This window comes from Myotis daubentonii, chromosome 7 (assembly GCF_963259705.1).
Source record: "Myotis daubentonii chromosome 7, mMyoDau2.1, whole genome shotgun sequence".
Lineage (NCBI taxonomy): Eukaryota > Metazoa > Chordata > Mammalia > Chiroptera > Vespertilionidae > Myotis > Myotis daubentonii.
This window is the reverse complement of record NC_081846.1, coordinates 13093776-13113968: the sequence shown is the minus strand read 5'-3', so window position 1 is coordinate 13113968 and position 20193 is coordinate 13093776. Positions and strand designations below refer to the sequence as shown.

At 50.7% G+C, this 20193-nt stretch overlaps 1 protein-coding gene across 4 annotated transcripts in view; it reads right to left on the bottom strand.

The window, feature by feature from the left end:
• NRP2 (neuropilin 2) overlaps positions 1–20193 on the bottom strand; it is a 119722-nt gene that overhangs the window by 71096 nt on the left and 28433 nt on the right. For all 4 annotated transcript variants that reach the window (XM_059702880.1, XM_059702881.1, XM_059702882.1 and 1 more), the window contains exons 3-6: positions 10270–10451; positions 4183–4413; positions 2976–3131; positions 1164–1333 (exon numbers count right to left, since the gene is read on the bottom strand). In XM_059702880.1, the coding sequence (XP_059558863.1) occupies positions 1164–1333; positions 2976–3131; positions 4183–4413; positions 10270–10451 (739 nt within the window). The remainder of the gene's footprint in view (positions 1–1163; positions 1334–2975; positions 3132–4182; positions 4414–10269; positions 10452–20193) is intronic.

Below are 20193 nucleotides of genomic sequence, written 5' to 3'. Positions count from 1 at the left end.
GCCACAGCGATTCTTAATGGTCATCTCCAAGTGATCAAAATTTAGCCAGCACACACTGGTAAAATTTGACCCAGCAAGCCTTTACTGGCTACTTCACATGCGCTCAGCACTAGTAAGCATTCAACAGAAGCAGCCAGTGCGGTATCGGTGCATGATAAACAGGTGGTTGGCAGTAAGAGAAAGTATGTGATTAAGGACCACAACTCAAGGTACGATCAATGGGATGCCCATTATAAGGGAGAAGTTTCTGGAAGCTTTGCAGGATGAGCAAGGTTTTTGGAGGGCAGACAGTGACAAATGGCCTTCGGGTTGTGCTGAGTGCCTCCCTGAAAGTCTCTCAGTGGTCTTTCTCCCTTCCCCATTGTGTGTTCTGCCGTGTCCTTCTCAGAGCAGAGGTGACCGTGTGGCACCGGAGCGAAGACAGGCTTGTCAACGGGCCACACGGCTGCCTGCTGTGAGTCACAGGGCCTTGCTCAAGCAGGGAACTAGCAGCTTGCTCTTCCCTGGGGATGAGAACTGGACACGTCTGTCATGCAAGGGAGGATTACTTAACGTGACGGCAAGTCTTATTCAGAAGGGAAGCAAACTAGTCTGAGAAGATGCTGTAGAGCAGCCAGGCAATCGGAGTGCCATTCCTGGTGTTGACATTCCCCAGGTGCTCTTCTGAGAGCTATGTGCAAACCCTGCCTGGCAGGGCTCCTCCGAACAGCAAGGATCATGGGAAGCTGCCCTGCTCAGCTAGTGACTCGCAAGCGTGACCTTAGAAAGACGCCTGCCACCCCCTCCCCCCATCACATTTCTGATGCCTCCCTGTGCCAAGGATGAGGAAGACCTGGAACTGCTCAGAGACGGTTCCTTGGGTGTCTACAGCGACAGGGCAAACAGCATCTCGGCCAAACAGCGTCCCCAAGGCCTGGTAAGCTTCACAGGAGCAGGGCAGCGTCCATCTTACTCGTCATTTAGCCCAGCACTCGGCACGGTGCCTGCACAGCCTATTCATGCCGGCACATGTGTCTGTTCGGATGGATGGATGAGTGAATGGTGTTCTGAAGGATACTGTGTTTATTTTCCTTGTGCCCTTTGTCCACTCTAGACGAGGAGCCACCCCCCTTGCCCACCAATACACACACACCCTGAGCACCCTCTGATAGCTGAGCAAGTACCTGGAGATACTCCTTGTTGGAATCCAAGTTGGGTGTCCAGCCGTTGTCATCACCGTGGAGCCGGCTTTGCTGAGGTCTCCACCTCCCGTCAGAGTAGGTAGAGGAGGCACTGATCTGCTCGTTAGCAATCCTGCCGGACTCCATTCCCAGAGGGACATTGCACTGAAAGTCTGGGGAGCAGAGATGGTCAAGCACAGAGTTATCTCAATCTCATACCCTTGGGACTCGCAAAACACACCTCCCTTCTTGGGACAAGTCCTTGCAGGCACTCTCTCATCTTAAAGACCTAATTATACACTCCCATGTTAAAAAAAACCAAAAAAAACACAAAAACAAAAACTACACCAAGTCCTAGAGCTTGACAACCCCTCTGGGTCTGAAAGAAACTAAATTGGACCTAAAAGAAATCAGGCTGTGGATAAATAAGAATCATCACACAAATTAAAAATACAATCCAAAGCACAAGAACTGTTAGTGCTGCAGGCTACAGATGCTCACAGACGCCAGATGCACCATGACTGAAATACAGGTACATGTGTGATAGACTGTGGCAATCTGGGTGGGCTGATACATCGTGGGAAGCCTGCTTCATTAATAAACACCCAGAAGGCATCTTTTGCTTCTTTGTTTCTTTCACTCCAGTGTCTCATGAGTTCTAGCACAGAAGACACACATTACAAAGCAACAGGTACCTGTCTTCAGGAGACCTCTCTGTGAGCATGTGCATGTCACTCTCCCTTCCCCCGAACCACCCGTCTGGGCAGATGGACCCCGAAGTCCCTTCCTCTGATCTTGTGCCATCAGTTCAATTGCTGCCCTTCCCATGGATACTGCAGACACTGGTCACTATTTGTGAGTGCATGTGTCTGATAAGGACCAGCAAGCTTTTCAGGTTTCAGACCTATTTAGTTTTACGACACCTCTGGCCATTTGCAGACTTTGGTGCAATCTGCAATATTACTTTCTTGTCACTCAATATTCATGAGCCCTTTGAAGAAAAAAAAAAAAAAATCCCAGAATAAAACCCATCGACTTTGCAGCAGGCCAGGCCGCCGTGCCTATAGGTAAGCATGGGGTATGTGCCTACAGTCATGGCGGACTTCCCCTGCTCTAACCATCCTTCAAGTGCTCCTTCAGTCCTTAGGTTATCATCTGGGTTTCTAACGGGAAACGGGAGCGCAGTTGAAGCACATCTCAGGAGGAGCGGATATGAAGATGGAGCTCAGGGCAGGAGACTGATGGCCCAGATAGCAAGTCCACAGCACTGGGCTCAGAGCTGCATGTTGCACAGTGCCTGGCACGAAGCGGGAGCTCAGAAGGCTGCGGGTCCTGGAAGTGTGAAGGGAAGTGTGGGATAAGCTCTAGCTGGGGCCGGAGATGTTTAACGTCAAAATATAGAGAGAGAGATTTAAAATGGCTGCTTCTGACAATGGTCACCGAGGCTTGGAGAGGAAGAAAAAGGGTCCCAGAGTCAAAGTTAGCACAGGGGGAATGTTATATAGATATCCTAACTAACCTCCCTTTTATTTATAGATGAGAAAACTTGAGATGCTCCCGTAACTTTCCCTGGGAATAACTGATTCTTGGTACACATACTATTTGTTTCCTTTAAAGAAACGAGCGCCCGGATGGACATGTGTTCTGTTTTCATTCATCTTTGCCTAACAAGAGGACGCAGCTCCCATTCTCTGAACTCAGATGCCAGTGCAAGTTCTGCAGAATGCCCGCCAGGCCCCTGGTCTTGGAGAGGTCAGCACGCCCTCCCTCCTCTGAGGAATGGACAGGACAGAGGTTCCCAACCGGCCAACTCACTCTCTAGCGGTTCTTGGTGGACCAGGTAGTAGCGGGCAGAGAAGCCATCCTTGGCCACCGCCATGTCCGTGTGAAAGGTCAGAGAGAGGATCCCTGTCGACGAACGTAGTTCAGAGGGTGTCTTGGTCCCGCAGTACTTGCCGATCAGGGGACCCACTGGGTATGCAGAACAAAGAGAGGGCAACAGATACGGAAACGTCAAACTCCATTTTCAGTATGTCCTCCTTCCCCACAAACGCAAGTCATTCAGTGGGGCCTCACTCTGTATGCCTTGGCGTAAAAGAACAACCAAAGATATGTTTTAAGAACGATGTCTAATATCTCGCCTGCACCGTAAAGGGTCCCTTCACTGACCCGCCCATTCTGTTCTCACAGCCCTGGGAGATGGGCAGGAGAGGTACCATTATAACGCCTGCTCTACAGAAGAAAGGATCGAGGTTCCCAGAGGTCACGTGACTTTTCGTTGTTCAGACAGCACGGAAATAACAGAGCTCCAACCCAAGTTTTATGACTAAATCTTGTATTTTTCTCAGGAAATGAAACTGCTTAGCTGTCGAGTCTCCGTTATGGGGCAGAACACTTAGAATGACTACCAAAGCGAAAGGCTGTTTCCTCGCTGATACAGACTATTCCCAAGCCTTATGCTGGTCTCCTGCCGAGAAGTACAGGTTCCTGGTTCCTCTTGGCCTGGGTGATGTGCCCTTTTGACATCTATGACTAAATTAATAATAATGGAATTATAGTAATAATAATGATGACAACAGCAGCTTATTTATACAGATACGACAGACAGGTTAGCAGCTTGTGCAAGGTTGCAGAGCCACTATTAAGCAGAACGGGATTTACACCTCATCAATCCGGCTTGAGAGTCCTATCTGGGCACAGAGGGTAGCCACTGAGTCATCTTCTATGGAATCCTGACAACATGAAGGAGAAAAGAGCCTCGCCGATAGCTTTTCTCATCCTCACCCAAGTGTCTACTCCGTCTCCTCCTAACCTTCTCCAAACCAGTGTCCCCAAGAAAGGATTGCCCTTCTGCAATCTCTGAAACCACCTTGGTGTAGGATAGGACAAGACAGTCACCGTGGGTCAGATACAAACCCGAAGGAGGTTTGAAGTCTCGCTCTCTCTTTTTGTTGTTCCTAAAGCCATTAGCAGGCCCAGGAGAGGCTCCTGCGCAGTGCCTGGTGACAGCGACAGCACTCACCATGCGGGATGCCGTCCCAGATGTCCAGCCAGTCGTACTTGCAGTCTCCCTCTCCCACCTGCAAGGGGTCGTGCTCCAGGTCAAAGGTCAGAAATTGCAGGACGATCTCCATCTTGGGCTTGGCCAGGATGGTGAAGGTGCAGTCCAAGTTGTGTGGGTACTTCTCGGGGAACCCGGGCGACTCGATGGTCCCGTTGGGGCTTGTGAAGTTTTTCGAACAATCTTCGGAGCCTGTATGTCAAAGGGAACCGTAGCATTAGAAAGGAGGAGAAGACGCCTGTCTGAGCTGCCTCTGTTGCATGAGTTACTTAAATGCCTGGGCCTAAATCCCTGCTCCTGGGGTGTTTGTTTCCACTGGAGTGGCCCTTGAAGCAACATACTCTTCCCATTCACGTGTCAAGCCCGTGAGCGGGACCCTCTTTAAGGGAGAAATTAAGGAGGCGAGATGGTTTGCTCTGCATGTAAGAGTAAGAATAGTAATTGAGGAATTGGGGGGGGGGGTGTGTGTGTGTGTGTGGAGAGAGAGAGAGAGAGAGAGAGAGAGAGAGAGAGAGAGAGAGAGGAGAGATTCTCTTGAAAAGAGGAACAGAGACTTCTTTCTCAATTACTCAGCTGCTTGCTCCAGAAATGTAAGTTATTTCAATCCTTAAGGAAGGCTTGCTGATTGCCAGCAGGGCAAACAATGTTACCCCTTATTTATCGCTGACCTCAACACAGCCCCTATTGTACCAGCGCCAACCGAGTGCCCCCTTCTCCCTCCAAGATCCAAGGTGCCCCAGGGGAGGGGCAAAGGGGAGCTCGGGTCTCATTCATGTCATGACTATATTAAAACGAGCTGCTCTGTAGCGGCCAGACAATGAACAATCGACGTTTGTAGCCGGTGGATCACAGCGGGGCGCTGGGGCTGTGAAAGGCCGCTCGGCAAGCAAGTCTCGAAAAATGCGGCCCTGTGCTGCCACTGGGGAGGCTTCTGGCCCCTGTCTGTGGGGTGGCCTTGCTGTGCTGCTAAGCGCTCGTGTCTGCTTTCTCGGGACTCAGGGAGGCGTCCTTATTACATGTGGCACACACTGCACCCCGGGGCGGGCTTGGCGGGCGGCGGGAGCTGTGACAGGACTACAGCCACCCTACGCCTAAAGCCTCTAGGTGGAGTCACATTCACAGAACACTGTGACCCAGCCTCCCTCTGCCAGGGGAGGCCCAGAGACGGCCCAGGACATGCAGCCCAGCCCGCTGGACGTGACACGCACAGGGCGCCCTCTGAGACAAGTTAATGCCGCGTGGGTACTGCCGGACAAGTAGAATGGATTTCACGACGTTCTGATTTTAAAATAAATGAAAAGAAGAAGAAGCAGGATTTATGAGGAGGATAAATAGGCCCTCAAAGCATGAAGAAAAAACACACCCAAATCCTCAATAAAGCAGGTGTTTACTGGCAGGAAGTGTCCCCTGGGAGCCCACAGAAATGCAACTATGCGATGTCAATATGCGGATCTTGGCCTGGGGCGATGTCTTTATCCGCAGCTCCTGCAGAGGCCCCTCCGTGAGTCTCTTTATTGATGATGACTGTCTGGAGAGCAGCAAAGTCTGACTTGGAAAAGGTATCATGCAGATGAGCGGGGGGTGGCGGCATCAGGCAGAAAATTCCAACATCCCCAGCACTGAGCTTTGGCAGCTGGGCCCGGACCCTGGGACGGGCGAGAGCCAGCCTCTTCAGGATTTGTTGGGGGGGCGGGGTGCTCTCTGTGGGCCACATCTCAGCAGCTCTGCACCCCATCATTCCGGGGCAGGGCAGCCCAATGGGCAGCCAGGGCCAGCGGGAGGAGCTGGATGGCACCCCAGTTTCCTAGCAAGTCCCTGGCTTTGGTTACCATCTAGCCCTCAGCTCCCAGGCCTCCTCAATGGCCAGATGAGGCAGTTTGGCGAGGCCAAGCCAGCTGGCAGGACTTGGGGCCGAAGGGACCTTTGAGAAGGTTAGCGTTGTGCGGCCTGCTTCCTGCGGGCCACTCAGCCAGAGGAAATAGCTTTTCTTCACAGCACGCATCCAGAGCTGGGAGGGGCATGGACCTTCCTTCCAGAGGTGGCTCTATCATCTCTCCCTTCCAAGGCGAAGGGAGTCCTCATCCCCGGGAGTGGGGAATTCATTGTGGAATCTTTCTTTGGTTCCTCCCCACAGTGGGGGGGCTTCCACAAAGGACACCCAGTAAGCCTAAGGGAGGCCGGGGGAATGTGAGCTTCTAAAGCCCCCACGGCCTCCAGGTTCTGAGGCCGGCATTTGATGGCACAGAATTTTTCAATCTGACGTGCTTTAAAAAAAAAGAAAAAAGTGTGTATCTATCTCTGACATGTGTCTATACATGGGTATATCCCCTGCTTTATTTGGAATGAGGTAGACACACAGTTTTATCCTTTTTATGCAGGAAAAATCAAACTTATCCATTATCATCGTGACTTTGTCCGTTAGACTGCCATCTCGTTATTTAAACCTCGGTCACAGTGTTGGAGAGCGGGTGCGGCTGAGAATCAAATGTGGAGAAGAGATCTCAGAACAGGGTGCCGATCCCTGACACAAAAGCTGAGCCTTGCAGATAACTACCCAAGCCAAGATCCCTTTTCTGTGATGTGTTACAGGGTTAGAGGTGACAGAGAAATATCTCCGTCCACAGATACTCAAGTTCCCTTGGTGCGGAGACTGTCCCCAGGAGCTGGGGGACTTCAGCTGCAGGGCATGGTTTCAGACCAAAGGACTCCGCTATGAAAAATGCCCACTCCGTGGTTCCCCACTGTAAATTTTACAGTCACCCGGCAAGCGGAAGAAGAATCTGTACGCACAAAGCTATTCACAACATGTGGGATTTATCCGCAGCTGAGCTTGGCCTGATGGCAGAAGGTGAATCTAGTTCCTCAGTTCGAGGAGTGGGGGGAGGGGGCCCTCCAGGTTTTCTCTGCCTGTGAGTGACCCCAGAGATTTCAGTTCCCAAAACGTCCCCCAGCACCAGGAAAGAAAACTTGATCTTGAACGTTGGTCCAAGGAGCACCAGAAAAACAAACAAAAAACCCCACATTTTCCAGTGATTTAAGTCTCCAGTGCTGAATTTGAAGTTATTTTAAAATTCCTTTCTCTGTTCTGCCCAGGATTTGGGGACTGGAGAGCCTTGGAGTTTACGAGTTGTTTTGGTTTGCCCCTTTACATGTGGAGAGTCTGGTAGTGTACAGACTCCTTTATAAGCCACTTCGTTCAGGGCAGACATGCGCCTCCCACTCCAGCCACATGGCCCCTGCCTGCACCCAAGTGGTGGGTGTGTGTCTGTCAGTCTCCTTTTGCAGCCGTCTCGCCAGGGCGATGTGCTGGCGAAGGCTTCCAGAGCCCTCTGTGTGGGTATGTGTGTCTGTGTTTACGGTTCCCGCTTCTTTCTCTATGAATCTGACCAGCAAACATAGCTGTGTGTGTTTAGATTTCTTTAGAACGTGCATGCGCTTCTTTCATGTTCTGCAGATGATGTAAATGGTGTGTTTTCTCTGCACTCCAGCGGTGGGTGCAGGGCACGGCGCCTGGAAGAATGTTGACGTTTGCACCCCCACACATGTATGTGCTTTATACCGAGTGGCCGTTCATGCGCAGAGCTGCTCTTTGGAATGGACATGATGGCGGGTTGCAATGGCTCCGAGAAACCACTGGGCTCTCGTCTTCTTTCTTACATTTCCCAGATGCATGGCCGTTGTGGGCGGGGATACCTCCCACTGTAGCCACATCCTTCCTCCCGTACAGACAACGGCAGTCCTGAAAGCGGGCTGCCCACGTCTCCACGCCCAAGCCACCTCTCTCGGCTGGCACTCCTGTTCCTAAGAAGTATGCAGACTCGCTGCCTCATGCAAAGATCCTACCTCAGCCTGTCCTCAAAACAGCAATGCTGAGTATAATACCCTCCTGTGTTTTTAACTTTTTTAAAAATATTTTATTGATTTTTTGTAGAGAAGAAGGGAGAGGGACAGAGAGTTAGAAACATTGATGAGAGATCGACCAGCTGCCTTCTGCACGCCCCCTACTGGGGATGTGCCCGCAACCCAGGTACATGCCCTTGACCAGAATCAAACCTGGGACCCTTCAGTCCGCAGGCGGACGCTCTATCCACTGACCCAAACCGGTTCGGCTGTTTTTAACTTTTAACATTGTCCCCTTAAACTGAATAGTGTTAGCATCCACTTTTCTGTGGCTTTCTGGAGAATGTGGCAGCGTCGCTGTGAACTACTGAGTCAGGAGGCATGACACGGAGGTGAGCTTGAATGGTCCTGCTCATTTTGTGGCGACGGCCCCATGGCCAGCTCCCTGGAGACCTCGCTTGAAGCTGTTTCCCTCCCGCGGCCAGCACAGTGGAGCCGAGTGACAGCTGAGCCCTGGGGACCCTGCTCTCGAATAGACTTCCCAGGTTCTCCGCCTGCCAAGCCACCCGATGAAGCCCTCATTCCCACAACCACAGCGTGTCAGTCACACCTTTCCTGAGCGCTTACTCATTCTGCCTCAGATTATAGTTCTTCCTTCCATTTACATGTCCACTTACATCCATCCATCCAACAACGTCCACTGTGCCTCTGCGACGTGCTGAGGGTCGGCACACCTGTCTCCCTCGCGAGAGGAGGGCGGACACTCTTTGATTCCCTGGTCGGCCCTCTCACCCCACTGCTCCCAGCAGAAATGCCACAATGAGCGTTTCATCAGTGATCTGAGCTTGCACAGGACTCGGGAGCTGTGGGTCAAGCGATTCAGGAGCTGCCCACCAGCCTGGAGCCACTGGACACGGAGTGTCAGTCCCCGTGGCCTCGTGGAGTCAGGCGGGTGGTGACCCACAGCAGATGGACCTTCTCAGGACTTGTGCCTGCGAGAGTCCGGGCTCCCACTCTGGCTTGACACAGTTCCCTCGGCCCCACCCCTTCGTCAGACTCTACGTTCCTGTTCTCAGGCAGACAAATTTAACAAATATTTAGACAGCGTGGATATAAAAAGTGCTTTCAGCAGCTACCACTTCCTTTCAAGAACTGTTTAGTGAAAAAGAAAATATATATGAATAGCTCCCCTCACACTGAACTCAACAGGCGCCGGACTTAGGCCTCTCGATGACAAGGCCTCCCCTTTCACCAGCTCCATCCACGAGCTGCAAAACTTAGGCTGGTGACGGGAACACGCTCCTTCCATGGGGCGGGAGCCTCTTAGGTGGCGGAGCGGCCGAGGGACCGGAGAACTGGGGGATGAGCTTCACTCGGCCTCAAGATCATGGGCTCGCATATCGGAGGGCAGGGCACGCTGCTGGGAGAGCAGAAATGGGGATGCTGAACCAGCATCTTGTGAATGAAAGTTGGCTCTGCCCAGGTATGGGCATAAGCACTGGCCCATGCTCTCAACAATCTAAGGGGGAGCTAGTCGAAAGCGAGCAGTCTGCTTGATGTGCACGTTCTCTGCCTCTTTTTTTTATTGTTGCTTTTTCGAGGTCAGCTTCGTTGGCATTTAGGAAGTGGGGTTCGATGGGTAGAAGTGGTAAAGTGGATCAGCGAGGGGAATTTCTAGGAGCCATAACTGAATTTCAAAGCTACTGTCTGACCCCAGTGGGAGGGCGTAGGCCACACTGAGATCTTTAGAGGCTCCACACAATACAAAGATTATGTCCTCCTGCTCCGTGTAATTCCAAATAAAGGCAACATTAAACCGTGAAGTAATTAGGAGGAAGGTCAACCGAGTTTCGCTTTTTCCCATGAAGAGTATCGTGATTTTAAAAAACACAAGAATCAGATTCACCTCAACAGTGGTTTTCTATTTACTTGGTGCCCCTTCTCTTTCGGTGACTCAAACAAAGCCTGTCGGCCCGTCGGGCCTCACCCAGCACATCCCCTCGCCAGTTGGATGATGACATAACTGGCTTTCCGTCTTGGTCTGTCTCCCGGTCCGCCGGAACCTCTCTTCCCTCCCTCAACCTGCCTATGAGCCCACGACTCTGACACAGTTCCCGTAGGCAGTGCCCCACAGCCAGACACAGAGGGTGGTGCCCCATCTTCTCTTAGAGGCCCGGGTCCCGGCTTTCCACCCAGGACCGCACTGACCTGTCTTGAAGATCTCGTAGCGCAGGGAGAAGCCGGCACCCTGCCGGGCGTAGTCGGAGGTGAACTTGATGTAGAGCACGGAGCCCGAGGAGATGATGGTGGGCGGAGCGATGTTGCCGCAGTGCTTCCCCAGGAGGTCTGCAGACTCACTGTCCCCATCCCGGATCTCGATGAAGTCATACCTAGGTGAGGAGGGCGCGAAGGGGCACAGGTGAGAAAAGACCACTTTAAGGAGATGAGAAGGACCCCTTGTCTCACTCCCGCGCATGTGCGCTCTCTCCATTCATTTCTAGACACTTAGGTGTTTCGGATTGCTCAAGCAAAGTCACTATGTTTGCTTGCAGAGTATCAAACACACACAGAGGGAGTTGCATTGCTTTATTAAAGCCACAGAGAATGAGCACCTTGGCCGATGGCTAGATTTTAAGGCCTTATCTCTTGCCCACATACGAGCAGTAGCATCAGTCTATCAAATATCTCTAAAAAAACATTTTTTTTTTTCATTTTTTTCTTCCTTCTGTAGAACCATTTTTATTTCCATTATGATCTTTCTGCATCTTGGTCGTTGCCTCTTAGCTCTGCGTCACTGCAAGCTGCTTAACCCATTTGAGCATCCATTTCTTCATCTGGAAGACGGGGATAAAAATACCCACCTCAGGGGGTTGGGAGAGAGACGGAATGAAAAAATCATATGCGCGGTGCTAGGCACCGAGCCAGGCACACTGGGGCTATTTCAGAGATATTTTCATTTTCCTGCTCCCTCCCCCACCTTTAGGTTTTCTCCTGGGTCCTCCCTCTTCTCGTCTCTTTACTTATTCATGACAAAGACTCCCAAACATGGGCCACCTCCCTCCCTGAGATGACTCTGCAAACTTCACATCAGCAACGTCTGGCCAACAACATAGTTTTAGAAGGAATCAGCATCACGTTAGATAAGGCACTAAAAACCTTTCTCCCAACGCAGGGGGTGAGTCCCCAGGGACCAGCATCTCTGAGCACATAACTCCTAGCCTCAGCAGGAGGCAGGGGGGCCGCCCTCCCTACACCACCAAGGCCTGCGCTCATGTCAAACAATCCAACTGCCCGGCGGGGAAAGACCCCTCAAAGACCCCTCAGCCCGCAGGTTGAGAACCGCTGCCTTAAGCAGGCATTGGCTGGGCTGTGGGACGGCTCACAGCCTGCGACGCTTTCTCTGCACAGACACACGCCTTGGGCCTTGCTGTGCGCTCTGGGGATTGTCACTGTGCCCTGACTGGGTTCCTTCTCTGGGGTCCCAATGCTGAGGTGGGACATTTCCCTACCAGCTCCCTTCCCACCATTATTTACCGAAAACCATCATCTCCCTCTCCATCCCTGTGTATTTCCTTGGCATCCACCTGCTAAACCAGCGGTTCTCAACCTGTGGGTCGCGACCCCTTTGGCGGTCGAACGACCCTTTCACAGGGGTCGCCTAAGACCATCCTGCATATCAGATATTTACATGACGATTCATCACAGTAGCAACATTACAGTTATGAAGTAGCCACGAAAATAATTTTATGGTTGGGTCACAACATGAGGAACTGTATTTAAAGGGCCAGAAGGTTGAGAACCACTGTGCTAAACCAACACGGGAGAAATCTCTTCCCGTTAAAAAGAGGGTCTGGCCTGGCCAGTGTGGCTCAGTGGTTGAGCGTTGACTCAGGAACTAAGAGGTTTGATTCCCAGGCAGGGCACATGCTGGTGTCGTGGGCTCGATCCCTGGATCCCTCTCCCTTCCTCTCTCTCTAAAAGTCAATAAAAATTTATTTAAAAAATAGAAAAAGAGGGTCTGGAAAGGCTACCCTCCCTGGGAGGTGCCTGCCACACACCCAGGGTCTGTGGGAGCAGGCTGCCTGCAGAAGTGGCTTCTTTGAGCCAAAGTGGCCCGAGGCCCCACTCCAGCCCCCGAGAGCGGCATTTCAGGTTGCTCTCATATTCAGGTGGCTCAGGTTGCTGGGCTACTTCCAAACCAATAGGCCCGAGAAGGAAGTGGGAGGTGCGGTCCAGGATTCGTTCATTCCCTGATCCCAGAGCCCTGGAATCCCGCAGTGAAAAGACTCACAGAAGCAGTTAGAGTCTGGGGAAGGTGGCAGCGTTTCCGCCACGAGCTGTGGAGAGACGGCCACCGTCAGGGAAGGCAGTGGCGGTGAGAATTGTGTAGGCCTGTGATTTCACTGTGGGAGATGGTGCTAACTTTGAAAGCATGCTTCCTCTCTTCTGAAACAAAAGTGAAAAGACAGTTGATTCTCAGAGGAAATTCCCCAAACCTTCTGGAAAATCCCTCCTTACTATTTCCACACGAGGTAAGTGCTGCGGGCCAGCCACACCCAGTGAGTAATGGGGATGCCCGCCAGCACGCTCGGTGGTGGAGAAGCCATGGGGACTCCTTAGACCAGCGGTTCTCAACCTCCCTAAGGCCGTGGCCCTTAATACAGCTCCTCATGTTGTGGTGACCCCAACCATAAAATTATTTTCGTTGCTACTTCATAACTGTAATGTTGCTACTGTTATGAATCGTCATGTAAATATCTGATATGCGGGATGCATTTTCATTGTTACAAATTGAACATAATTAAAGCATAGTGATTAATCACAAAAACAATATGTAATTATATATGTGTTTTCCGATGGTCTTAGGCGACCCCTGTGAAAGGGTTATTCGACCCCCCAAGGGGTTGTGACCCACAGGTTGGCGACCCACAGGTTGAGAACCGCTGCCTTAAGCAGACATTACCTGGCCACGTGGGCTAGCAAAAGCGTGGCTCCTGGAGAAAGAGCCCTCCCCACATCCCAGAAGTGACACAACTCAACCTAATTAACGGGTGCCCTCAGGCAAGTCACTTAACCCTCTGAGCCTCAGAAACAGGGAAAATAAAACTAAAATAGGGACAGCAGAACCTTTCTCCTAGGGTTGCTGTGAGATTTCAATGGCCAACATGACCCATACACAGTGTCTCTACACAGCCTGGCAGTCAGTAGGTGCTTAATAAATGCTAACTGTGACCTGCTGTCCTCACGCCCATTTCAGAGGTGAAGAGGCCGAGGCTGGAGCGGGAGCGACTTTCCCTGAGAGGCAGAGCGAGGAAGGACAGGGCAGTAGAAGCAGGAAGGCACATCTGTTCAGACATTTTGGAGGGCATCTTGGCAAAAATGTGACAAAAGGTAATATGTACATACCCTTTACTCCAGCAATCCCACGGCTGGGAATTTTCCCTAAGAAAATAACCAGACAACTGTGCAAAGATGTATATGAATCTGTGTGGGTGGACATATAAGCAGCAGCACATAAGAAGTGGAAAGATGCTCTGTTTATAACAGCATCGTGTCGGAATGCCCGCATGCACAGGTCCATCCGTGTTGGCATATGATAAAATGGAATACTCTACTGCTCTAGTAGATAGCTCTGCAGGCCTGCCTATATGCTTTTGTTTATGGAAGAGTCTTTGTTAAGTCGAAAACATAGGTATTTTTACAAGCATGTTTTAAAACATGTATGTGCATGTTTACATATACATATATATATATATATTTTTTTTTGCATAAACATGCAGACAAAAAGCCCAAAACAGTGCATACTAAAATATTAACAGTGGGGAGACAGATGAGTGGTGGGATAATTTTTACTTTCTTCTTGGTTCTCTTCTATCAGGGGTCCTCAAACTTTTTAAACAGGGGGCCAGTTCACTGTCCCTCACACCGTTGGAGGGCCGGACTATAGTTTAAAAAAAAAAACTATGAACAAATTCCTATGTACACAGCGGCGGCAAAAACACCCGGCGGGCCGGATAAATGTTTTCGGCGGGCCGCATGTGGCCCGCGGGCCATAGTTTGAGGACCTCTGTATCTGAATTGTTTACATTGAGTCTACATTTCTCTAATAAGCTTACATTTCTCTAATAAGCCACAAAGATATAAAATAAAACTACTTCCATTAAGAGTTGCTTTCCAAGTAGAAGAGCTGGGAAACATAACCCAGCTTTCACAATTTAGCAGATAAAAAATAAATATCACCATCATCGCCACCATCACCATCCATCTCACAGACTCCCTGTGAGGACTGACTAAGACACAGCCTGTGGGGGCATCTGCCATAGAGCCAGGGCCAGGGCCCCCACTCAACAAATACTTACAAATATTTCTGTGAAGTCCAGCAGGTAGCTCTAGTGGCTGTGGCGCCACTTTCCCCGGGAAGGACAAAGAGAGGTCCTGACATCCACCAGCTCCTCCGTCAGAAGGGGGAGGGTTTTATCTGGTTGCCTGATCACCCCTGGATCAATTGAGGGGATCAGCAGAATCAGGGGTGAAGCAGGGCTGCCCAACAAATGCCACAGCTACCTGCCAGCCTCGATGTCCCCAATGGGTATACGGCCCCAAACCCTCCTGTGTAACGCTGACAGCTGCAAACACATCCTTACATCCCTCCATGCACACAGATGAACAGATGCGCTTTTGGAAAAAGTTTTCCTGTCACTCCATCGCATTATACGTTTTCTCTCTGAGCTGGTTATTTAAAGGAGGCCTCTGCGGAATCCTTTTGTGAAGCAAATAATCAGCCCTGACTCGAACTTCGTGGAAAAGCTGGCCTCTCCCATCAGGTTTGCTTGCGGGGAAAGCTACCTAGCGTTGTACTGTGTGGGAGACTCTCACTCCCTCCAGGGTCCAGGTTCTGCCCTGCGGACAAGCCCCAGTCAGCCACCAGGGCCGAGGCTGGGCTTTTTGTAGACAAGACCCACTCCAAATGACACGCTGACATCACACGGAATGTCTCAGTTGCCTCCTGGGGGACTGACTCATTTGGGGAAATTTTTTATTAGGGATTTGCCACAGCTGGAGTAAATCTCAGAAATTTCGTGTTGTCGGGTTCGTGTGAAGAAGCTCGCAGAAGCTGTGGCCTTGGAATATATATGACTCAGCGTCCAGCATCTAGGATCCAGCGTTTGTTTGGAGAAGGAATCTGGGTACAAGCGTGGGGTTTAACCCCCCAAACAGTCCAGTAGGGGCGTAGGAATCTTGACCGTGGAATTAATTTTTTTTGTTAACCCTTACCGAAAGATATTTTTCCATTGATTTTTAGAGAGAGTGGAAAGGAGGGAGAGAGACACACAGAGAGAAACATTGATGTGAGAGAGACACATTGATTGGTTGCCTCCCACAGGCGCCCCAACCGGGGCCAGGGATTGCACCGACAACTGAGGTACACACCCTTGACCGAATTGAACCCAGGACCCTGGATAGTCTACAGGCAGACACTCTATCCAGGAGCCAAACCGGCCAGGATGGCAGTGGGATTAATTTAAGAGTCCATGGGGGAGACATGGAAAAGCAACAGTCTCGTCTCTTCCTCACCTCACTTGGGCAACATAGGAAGGCTCTCTAGTCTCCATGACCCTGTCCACGCTCGACACCTCCTGGCAGGCCCCCAAAGGCTGGGTAGCAGGATGACGCCCAGCCCCTTCCGGAGTCTACCTTTGTGAGGGGATTTCTATATCACAGTGAGTACCTGGGGGCTCCGAGGGAAAATGCTGTGCCCATCCTCTGGGACTAAGGTCTACACATCGGCACACCTGGGCCCACCCAAGTCCTGAAGCCATAATCTTTGCTTCCCAGGCAATGCCTCCTCTTTCACGCTGCTTGTATCATCAAACGTTTAAGACATCACACTTGGTACATGACATGCTTGTTCCAGCCTTGGGGGCCTTTGCACTTGTCTTTCCCTCTGCCTGCAATACCATTAGCTTTCTCTATTGGCTGGTACCTTCTCATCCTTCAAAGTGCAAAAGTCACCCCTTCCGGGAAGCCTGCCCTGACCACCCTGTTTCAGAGGACGGGCCCTTATTCTCTACCTCTCCACCCTCTTATTGCCTGCACAGCTATCATTGCTGCAGGAGAGGAGAGGGGCCTATCTCCCCAGAATGCGGTGGGAGTGGGAAAGGTCTTGTCAATATATTTGTTTGTTTGTTTAGAATCCGTGTCCTGCACCAGGCAGTTGGCACCCGGAGGGCAAGGGCCTTGCCTTTTCGCTGCTGCGTTTGTAATACTCGTTTGGTGCATTGCACACAGGAGGGCTCCCTAACCTACTGTTGAGTGAATAACTGAGGGGCTTGAGGGTGGCGCTCCGTGTTCGGAAGAATGAACTCTGTGATGACACCTTCTGAGGAATTTAGTATGTTTGGTCCATCTTACCCTCTTTCCTTTGTGTTCCGACACAATCCCTGAGCTATTCTGGTTGTATCTGGGAACCAGAATACTGCCTTGTGACTCAAAAACACGAAATACAACATTTTGAGTGGAAGAAACATCTCAAATCACGCTGACAGCACGTTCACTATTAGCGGCAAACAAATCAGCTATAATTAAAATGCTGTCAAAGTGATTTGAGGTTTTCTCACACTTTCAAAGTTCCATATTTCATGAGTAGATGATCCAGACCAGAGGATTTGTCACCTCCTGGAGTGCCTCTCTTCCAGGAAGCTCAGAGACACCTACCAGCACTGTCTTATTCATCCTTACGTTAAATCCTGCAGGGAAGCCCGGCCTGTGATTGAACATCGGCCTATGAACCAGGTGGTCACGGTTTGATTCCTGGTCAGGGCACATGCCCAGGTTGTAGGGAGCATGCAGGAGGCAGCCAATCAATGATTCTCTCTCATCATTGATGTTTCTATCACTCTCTCCCTCTCCCTTCCTCTCTGAAATATATCTATAATAATAAAAGTGTAATATGCTATTTAGACTGGACAGCCAAATGGCCTTCCGGACCTCATTCCAGATAACCTTCCAGACGAAGCTACAGGGGTCTCCATGAATGGTGGGGGCCGAGGCAGAGGCGGTTAGGGGCAATCAGGCAGGCAGGTGAGTGGTTAGGGGCGATCAGGCATGCAGGCAGAGTGGTTAGGGGTGATCTGGCAGGCAGGCAGGGAGGTGAGCAGTTAGTTTAGGCCCGATCCCGCAGGGATTCGGACATCCCTTTGAGGGGTCCCAGATTGCAAGAGGGTGCAAGCTAGGCTGAGGGACCCACCCTCCCCTGTGCACGAACTTTGTGCACCAGGCCTCTAATATGTATATGTGTGTGTGTGTGTGTGTGTGTGTGTGTGTGTGTGTGTGTATCCTGCAGGGAAAAGAGGAGGAAAAAAAACTGTCCTGTACAACTTCACAAAGAAGCAGCTGCCGAGACGCAGAGGCTGTGGGGCAGGTCTGCACAGTGTGCAGTCTCTGGTTACCGCAGGCCCAAAGCCAGGCGCTGGCTTCTCAGGTCAGTAGGGACATCCCGCCTTTAGGAAGAAACCAGCTTGCCATCAGGCGGGGTTTTTTAAGGCAGCACATCTCCTTTCCTCTACTGTCTCCCTTTCATTGGTCCCGCCCATGAGATGGGAAGAGCTCCCATTTACTGAGCACTTACTGTGGGCAAGGCCCTGCGTTTAGGTACTATTTCATTTGGACTCATTTAATAGACACACCATGCCCTGTTCCAATCACCATCCATTTGCAGATGCTGACACTGAGGCTCAGAGAGGTTAAGTGACCTGCCCAAAGTCACGTGACAAGGAAAGGTCAGAGGCAGGCTTTGAACCCAGGCAGCCTCACTCCAGGGCACAGACCTTGCCCCCCCCCCCCCTGCTTTTGCCTTGCTGTTGAATGAATATCTGAGAGCAGAGGGAATGCCAGATTGCTAAAGCACAAGAATATTAGGAGGCACCAGGGGTAAAGAAACAGCTTGGTCTCAGTTAGAGACTTAACAGAATCTTGCTCTTTTTATTTAGCTGTTTTGTTTAAACAAAGCCTATAGGACTTGCCAAAATTAATAGACAAATCACCAGTGGAGGCAGTGAGCAAGCAGCTTTCCAATTCATGGTTTCAAGACTCAACCCAGTAGAAATCTAGCATGTAAGTGTTCAGATGGTATGACATATTAATCTTTGAAAGTGAAGTATTTTTATATGCACATACACACCCATATGTGAACATATGGCCCATCGAGTGAGCAGATAGTATCCTGTGTATTTATAAGCTCTTGAAGTATGATCCAGAGCACATAATCTGAAGCCCATGGATTTTCAGTGGGGTCCACGGATGAGTTTCCATAGGTTGGGAACTCCTATAAACATATGCAGAAATTTTGTGTTTGTGTATATGCGCATTTTCATAGAAAAGGGATCTGTGACAAAAGAAATCCTTAAATTACTCCTTCATGGAAACATATCTGTCCATAAAGCGGTGTGCACATGGGCTCTGTAGACGTGTGGTGGGCAGCTAGACAGAGCAAGGACCACAGGCCAGGCACCGGAGGTCAGCAGGCTGGAAAGCCCTGGGTGCTTAGCAATGGACAATCACTGTAGGGTGGGACCTCGCCCAGGGTGGCCTCTCTGCCCAGCATATCGCTGGTCCTGCAGTTTGGACTCCCTGACCTTTCCTCCCTAGAGGTAACATCTAGGCCTCAGTTGTATTTCAGCTCCAGGCCCAGATAAACAACAAAACCAGCCACAGCTGATATCAGGACCAGCTGCATTGAATAATGACCCCTGCCCTGGTGCTGGCCAATCCATCCGTGGAGACCCAGGGACCCTGAATGGACACACCTGGAAGAGTACTGAATATTCTACTAAGATCTTCCTCTGGGACCTCCCCCCAAATCTCCGCCCTTAAAACCCTTAGGACAGAGGACCCAGTGCACTCTCCCTCCCAGGAGCATGCCGGCTTCTGCCTTCCCCCTCCGCCCCCCACAACCCCCCCCACCCCCGTGCCCCAGGCATGTTACCATTAGCTTCCTCACTCCCAAGCTCCAAGAGCTCCTTCCTTTACCTCCATAATGTAACTCGTTGTTTCCTAAGCCCATGTCTTCTACCTCTGTGATTTACCGAATAAATGTTCTCTGACAGTTTGGGTCTTGGCTCTGAATTCTTTCCTAGCCAGAGCCCAAGCTCCAAGGTTGCTGAACCCAGGTCTGGTCTGACCCCACTCGTCAGACACCTGGTGCCTTTATCACCCAATGCCTACAACAGACAAACCCATCTAGTTTCTGGCTCCCATTAGAGACAGGACTGCAGGCAATGCATTTATTTTGCCTGAGTCTCAGTTTTGTCATCTATACAATGGGAATAATAACAGCCCCCCCCCAATTGTTGGAAGGCGTGCAAAGATATATACACGCCCAGCACAATGCTAGATGCCTTACAACATGCCTGGGAGACACTGGCTGTTTTATTATTACCCGTGTTTTACACAGCAGGACGATGGACTTGGGGGGCACAGAGTTACGTACACACAATGCTTTGGAAACCAAACGTGATGATGAAATGAAAAATCATAAAGCTGGAGTCTCAGTGCCCCACAACTTAGGTGCTGGGAGGGTGGTTTCTTAAAATTCCTCCTCCTGAATAAATCCGTCCACGGTGCTTCAGCCACTTGAGTTTCTGAGATTTCATCTCAACCTCCTGTTCTGGGCCCAGGCTCTGGAACCAGCCTGCAAGGCTGGGTTCAAAACCACCCGTTCCCCCATTTGCTGGGTTCAGAAAGCAAGCACTCAGCTTCCCTCAATCTGGAGAGTTAACGCACATTGACGGCTCAGCACAGTGCCTGGCCCGTAGTAGGTGCTCAATAAGTTGATGTCAGTTGTTAATTGCTCCTGCTGCTATTATTATTATTACTATTATTAGTTTTCTAACTTATTATTATCATTTGTTATCTAAGGGCTCAGACAGTGCCAAGACTCTACGTTTGTGTGTAGGTTTGCACTGGTGCCAGTTGCTGTTATAATAGTGGCCGTTCGCAGTTCCATTTTCTTCCCTCATTTCTCCCCACCACACATCTCCGATATTTCGAGCGTTTTCACAGTGCCCTCCCAGCCAGGGTCACCACGGCGCGAGAAGGGAGGAAATCTGACCCCCCCAGCAAAGGAAGTGTGCA